Below are 6,466 nucleotides of genomic sequence, written 5' to 3'. Positions count from 1 at the left end.
TGTACATGTATGTGTTGACCAATTGAGCGATGAAACATTTGTTTGACCTTATTTAAACACACAGAATATGGGAATATGTAACAAGCTCCATTCTGTAAGTGAATACTAACGTTTAAGCGATAACCAACTGCTGACATTAAGGAACTGGTTACCCAGTCACAGGTTTAATCAAATATATGGTAGACTATGACTTGTGATGAGCTTAAAAGGGCTCCCGTTTGATTGAATATACGGTACACTATCAGTTATGATGAGCTTAAAAGATTTCCCGTTTGATCAGATATAGATGTACGGTACATTATCAGTTGATTAGATATGCACCAAGATACCGATTGTGGTGAGCTTTAAAAAACATCTTTTAAAAATATTGAAAATCATTCATGCCATTGGAAAACATTGGCGTTACACTCAATAGAAGTGCATCTTTGGCCTAAACTAATTTGAGAAGACTAGTGAATTACCTACACTGTCATAAAAATGCATCGGGTATGAGACTGTGGATTTAGTCATTACAGCCCTGAAAAAAATAAGGAAGTTATATGTAGTTTATGCACAGAGGCACACAACACTTAAAAAACACCCGTTTGAAATGTAGTGTATATGCAAGTACACGCGATGGCAATGGAACAGAGAAACATGTACAAGTATGCATATTATAAATAGAAATTTACATGTTTTAAGATACAGCAGTGAACATTCTGTAGTGTTATGACAAAGTCTTGAGGTAGTCGGCTGATGTGGTGGATATAGTAAGAACAATCGAGAAAAGTACGAAGACGGGTGACATACACTCTATCCAGGTGGATGTAAAACCTGAAAAGGAAATGATACAAACCATTACAGTCTGACATAGGGTAAGACTGGGATAGATCTGTACAGAAATTTGATCTTTCCAGATATAAGAGACAGAAATATATAAATAGTGCCTGTTTGGGAGGGTAACAGTTGAAATTGACACCCCGAGAAAACCATTGTCAACCGACGCGAAGCGGAGGTTGACAATGGTTTTCGAGGGGTGTCAATTTCAACTGTTATCCTCCCAAACAGGCACTATTTATTTTGTTATACTGAATGTCTTTTTTAAAATTTTTAAGAAAATTTTACTGCTTTTATATAGGAATAACGTGAATTCTACAGCGAACCGTACGCGCATAATTTTCGCGCATGTAACATTTTTTAATGTTACCCGTTGCCAAGTGCGTTGCTAACGCTGAGGGTAATAGTAAATATTATTAACTGCGTCTTAACCAATCAGATTTCAGTATTTAACATGAAAGTATAACAATGTCTTTTAGCTACCAGGCCTGATGCTATGGTCCAAACAAGTCAAGACGATAGTAGCAATACACCCGGTAGACTAAGTACCTGGTAGGAAAACTGTGATGAGGCGCACCAATGGAAGAGCCTTTGGTACACCAACCTGATCGCAGACTGCAGGGAAAAGAGTTGGAAATACGCCTTATTGTTCCCTGTCAATGTTAGCTGTAAATGTTTTCCAGCTCAGCTAGTAGTAAAGCTGTTCCAAAAGTGAGGAACATGGGACAATGTTCAGTGATCAAAGCTATAGTGCGACATCTAGCAAATGCAGCAGAGAAGCCATCTAGCTGGGTGTGGCAGGAACGAGAGGAGTCAAGCTAGAAAGGTTTGGAACCAACGAGTAGTGGTTAACTACTTTTGCTGACCCACTATCTTCGATGGCCAAGGGGTTTCGATCCACTTTGCTCCACATAAACCCTTGGCGTAATGAAATCTGTGGACCGAAAACTGTTGCAGCCCTAGCGAAGATGTTGACCCACCAACTACAGGATATTCTGGCATAGGGTTGAAATATCGTAGGAACGTTGGCGACTTTCTTCAGATGTTGCAACCAGTCAGAGAGTGTGACGGACTCAATAATATAATATAGTAAATATAGGGTGATAGGACCTCAACAACAAAATTAACAGCATCTTCAGATATTATTGCAATAGCTTCACACTTTTCTATCAAAGAAGACACTTGGTCCATCTAGCTTAATTGGGAAGATTCTTCATGCAACTTTGTTTGCCATATTTATGCATACAATCATTTTTTACGAATGTATCATTGAATAAGTGAAGCGTGTATATTGGGGTTTTTTTTTTTTGCGATTTTTTTAAAGCAAAGAAGAAGTCTGGGAGATGCCTTCATTTGTTTTTAGATAGTGTCAATTGCAATCCGAATCTAGAATACCACCTGACACCCAACTAAGAAATCTAGACATCAAACAATCACACGAAATGTCGCTGGTTCACACCTCTGTTTGGAGATTATGCCATTGTGTCCTTTGATGAGAAATTTTATCCACTTTATAACAGTCCATCCAGCCAAAAATGGTAGTTGCGATGGATTGGTGTCATAATGATTTTCATCCGCTTTCTAATTATGCTAAAGAAACTATGTAAAGTCTTGTCCTTATGTAAAGAACCTCTAGGTATTGTAAAGGTTTAACTTTGAGGAGGGGGAGGAGGAGAAAGAGAGTTTGCCTTTTATTGTATTAAACTTTTCTACGATGATTGGCCAGTGTATCTATTCATAAAATCGACACAAAATGACAAGAATAGAAATCTGTGAAAAAGTATAGAACACCTCTGAACAGGGATGAAGGTAATGAACAGATAGAAGAATGGACCTTTTCACATCGTTTCCACAGTGATTGCTGGTTATTTTATTTTAACAATGTATGTGTGAAAGGGACTGTACTGACACCCTCCCAGGTGTAGCGAACAGAGACACATCGCAATCCCGTACAGGTCTATTGTTCTACGGCATGACCCCCACAGCCCAACCATGCTGATAAAACAAACTTGTACCAGAATCCATCAGCCAGTCTCAATGATACACTTGCAAGCCAAAATGATAAATTCCTCTACCAATTTCACGAATTCACCTGAAAGTCTTATGGATTCCATTGGAAGTCTCGTGGATTCATCTGTCGATCTCTTCAATTCTCCAGAAAGTCTCGTGAATTCTTCAGAAAGTCTCGTGAATTCCTCTTCATGGTTCGGAAACACCAGTTCCGAGGTCGAAGATGCAAGGAACTTGTCATTGCATGGAAAGAACCAGACAACTTACACCATCATTGGGACCCTGGTCATCTCATTAAATATCGTCGGTATCATTTTGTTCTGCAAATCGAAGACGATCTTCAAAAACCTGCAAGTATACATAGTCAGTTTGATGGTCTGCGATCTGCTCACGGGATTTTCATTCCTTCTGAGTCCTTTGGCCTTCCAGCTATCTGAGTCCCGAGTCGTTTTGGAACAAACATCTTCGATTGTTCGCACAATGCTTCTGCTGTCTCTTCTTCACACGGCTGGGCTATCCATTGATCGGTTTATATCCGTCAGACTACCAAATGTCTACAATATACGCGTCACCTCGAGAATTAGTACGCTGGTCTGTCTTTGCATCTGGACCGTTATGATCACGTACCACATCTTGTTAATCTCATTCTCGACGAATGCTCCAATGTCTGGTCAGTTTGATATGAAAAGTTACGTCGTATTTATCTCCGTCTACATAGTCTGTTTGTTGATATATCTCACCTCCAGCAAAAGTATCATATCTTGCGCCAGGGACCATCTCAAACATATCAAAGCCAACGCTCCGCTCCAAGAACAGCAGAAATCTAACACTTTCCGGTTGTCAATCGTCATAACAACAGCTTCTGGATTCCTGTATATCCTGTATCTCCCGGCCGAGATTTATGTAACTTTGACTTTCTTCGACCCTTTTGGAGAAATGAAAGTCACCCGTTTTTTTATGGCAATAGCGTATCCCCTGTTGACCATAGAAAGTCTCTTGAACCCATTGCTTTATGTGCTCAGATTCAAGGAAACTCGACAAATGATCAAACGTGTCTTTTGTCAATCCATTACTCTCTTTGAGGGCAACACCGGTAGTAATACTTCTTCGACGGGTACACATAAAGAGTCCAAGGAATGTTCATCGGACACAACGGAAAGAAAACCGGAACAATGAGCTGCAGTCTTGTCCGACGATATCTGAAATTTTATTTTCTGGTATTTTCAGAATGGGAATGAACCATGTATCAGCTTAATTGGCATTTTCTAGCACAACTACCCCTTTGTGGATTGACCAACTTGCATTTCAACTGGGCTTTTTTTCCTTTCGGCATTATAACTAAAACCTGTATACTAGTATACTGAACATAATCCATAATCTATATAAGTATTATGGAAAAGTGAATGCTGCTATCAAAAACTATTAATATTCATTTTTCTACACGTATATCAATAGATAGAGATCATTTAGTTCACTCAAGGCGTTTGAAACAAGTTACAAATGACACTGGTTTCAAGTGAAATACACATGTATGCACAAATTACGTGGTTTTAGCTCAAAATTCAGACAAATCTTGTTGGTTTCAAAGAGCCGTGGTTGAGTGACCAGCAATGAAATAGACAGCCGAACTTATTACATGCATTACATACATTACAATGTGTACTAAAATAAAATGTTATGAGCAGAACTTTCAGTTAATTCTTTTTTTTCATCAGCGACTTTGAAAGTTATTCCTTTGCCTGTTGTAAATTGCAAAGGGTAATTCTCAGTGTTAGTATTAATGGAATCGCTGTCTTCCACATTATTATTTTGGTCAGTACTATATATACTATCATAGATCCTTTGAGACACATATGTTTAACGATAGGACGATACCCATATGCTTCGCTGAGTTCTTTGACAAATGTGCCACACTTGAGTATCAACAACTCTCTTTCGAACACCTCTCTGTCCGCCACCTTGAAAGGATTTAAAACCCCCAAAACCGCACTCGGAGGTGGTTTTAGGTCTCGATCCTGGAATCTTGTTTCAGTTTAAAGCCAATAAAATACAAAAACTAGTTTTAGTTTAAAACTAGTTCAAAACCAGTTTTGCAAATAAATGAAAAGTTTGCAAAACCGAATTAATTCTAATCTAGTTTTTGATCAATAAATTCGCCCCAACTTTCATACAAATTTCTTTAGAAAATCATTATCTACAATTGTAAATGAAGTTAGCTTATGTTAACAATGACAGCATATGATATGCAATGATTTGTTTCTTACTTTTATACAAATTACATTAAAAATTCATCTTTATCAACTTAATTTGTAGTTTTAGATTACGTTACCTTTGCTAGTATTTATTAAGACGGCTTTTGCATTTGACATCTGATAGTATTAAGTCAAGTAGGACTTTTATAAGAAAATGCCAATTTTTTACTCTTTGAAAAGAACAAATAAACCAATGCGTCAATGAAATTGCTTTCTGGGAATTCGCAAAAAAGAGTTGTTTTCGTTCGGTAATAAATGCATATATATTTAAGTGACAACAAAATGTAATTTAAATTGAATTCACTTAAAACGTTCTCAAAACCAAATTTTCCAAATTCAAATATTTATTATAATGTTATATCAAATGTAGCATTTGATATAACATGCTATAATAACATGATATAACATGATATCAATATAACTAAACACTAAGGTTTAAGGTATCATACATATATAAACTTTATTTTGTATTTGCACGTAAACAAAGATGGATTGAAATTATTGCAACTCTACCAGCCGAAAACGGTACATAACGTCGTTTTTGTATTTATGTAAAGTTAGAGATAACACAGTTTGTGTCATCCAAGAGTTTCTTCAAAATTAATAAAACTAAAATTCTGAAAGCTTAGAATTTTGAGCGTTTCCTGTATGCATTTTTCTGACATTGATATTGATGTCATTCAATTTCTAATGACTTCGCCGACAACAGCCATGGATGAAATGTAGAGAAGTAATGCAGACTGACCTCTCTTTATTATTTTGCTTGAAAATGGTGCGGATATAGATATGGTAATTAACAATCAAAAGAAAAAGAAAAACGTGGGATGTGAAACACCGATGGTTTTTTTTAGGTTAACTTGATGAAAGACCATTCACTCAGTCTGATAGAAAGATGTGTTGAATCGTGTATTGTGTGGTTTCTCACTAGTACTTTTGTTATTTTGTTAAGAATATGTATGAGTTCAACATTTACATTATCAGAATAAAAAATAATTGAAACTTCGCCATTTATAGTTTGTCATAAGCTTATATACATATACATGTAGGACCTAATGAAAGAAGGTGTTGCAGTTCCTATGCTAATTTTCCCTAAAGGAGTTGCAGAAAAAATAGAAAAATCAAAGTTTCAGAATTCGATGTAAATCTTTTTTTCCATGCAACGGTGTAAATAAAGCAGTGTAGAATTTTATTTCGAAAGTTTGTATTAACTTATTTAAGACCATGAAATATTTAAAAATGGTTACACAGGCAAATGTGGCAAAATTCCTGCTATATAAAAGGGGAATCCTCGTCATTGTGAAAAAATGCCTCCTTGAAACAAAATTAATTTAATGTTAACGTTTAGAGTAAGACAATTTCTTGAAAACTGCCATTTCCTATTTTTGTTT

General features: G+C 36.3%; 1 protein-coding gene across 1 annotated transcript; it reads left to right on the top strand.

Annotated features, from left to right (window-relative positions):
- The first annotated feature begins 2,802 nt into the window (after positions 1 to 2,802).
- LOC128186274 (melanocortin receptor 5-like) lies at positions 2,803 to 4,504 on the top strand. The gene has a single exon (XM_052856069.1). It carries the CDS (start codon positions 2,809 to 2,811, stop codon positions 4,000 to 4,002), a length of 1,194 nt encoding a protein of 397 aa, XP_052712029.1. The 5' UTR covers positions 2,803 to 2,808; the 3' UTR covers positions 4,003 to 4,504.
- Positions 4,505 to 6,466: the final 1,962 nt, after the last annotated feature.

The sequence above is a fragment of the Crassostrea angulata genome, chromosome 5 (assembly GCF_025612915.1).
Source record: "Crassostrea angulata isolate pt1a10 chromosome 5, ASM2561291v2, whole genome shotgun sequence".
Lineage (NCBI taxonomy): Eukaryota > Metazoa > Mollusca > Bivalvia > Ostreida > Ostreidae > Magallana > Magallana angulata.
The sequence above is the reverse complement of the archived record's forward strand: the minus strand, read 5'-3'. Positions and strand labels throughout refer to the sequence as shown.

Bases quoted from the DNA above. Each gene is read 5' to 3' on its own strand.
- LOC128186274 (XM_052856069.1), top strand. From the start codon at position 2,809: ATGCTGATAAAACAAACTTGTACCAGAATCCATCAGCCAGTCTCAATG.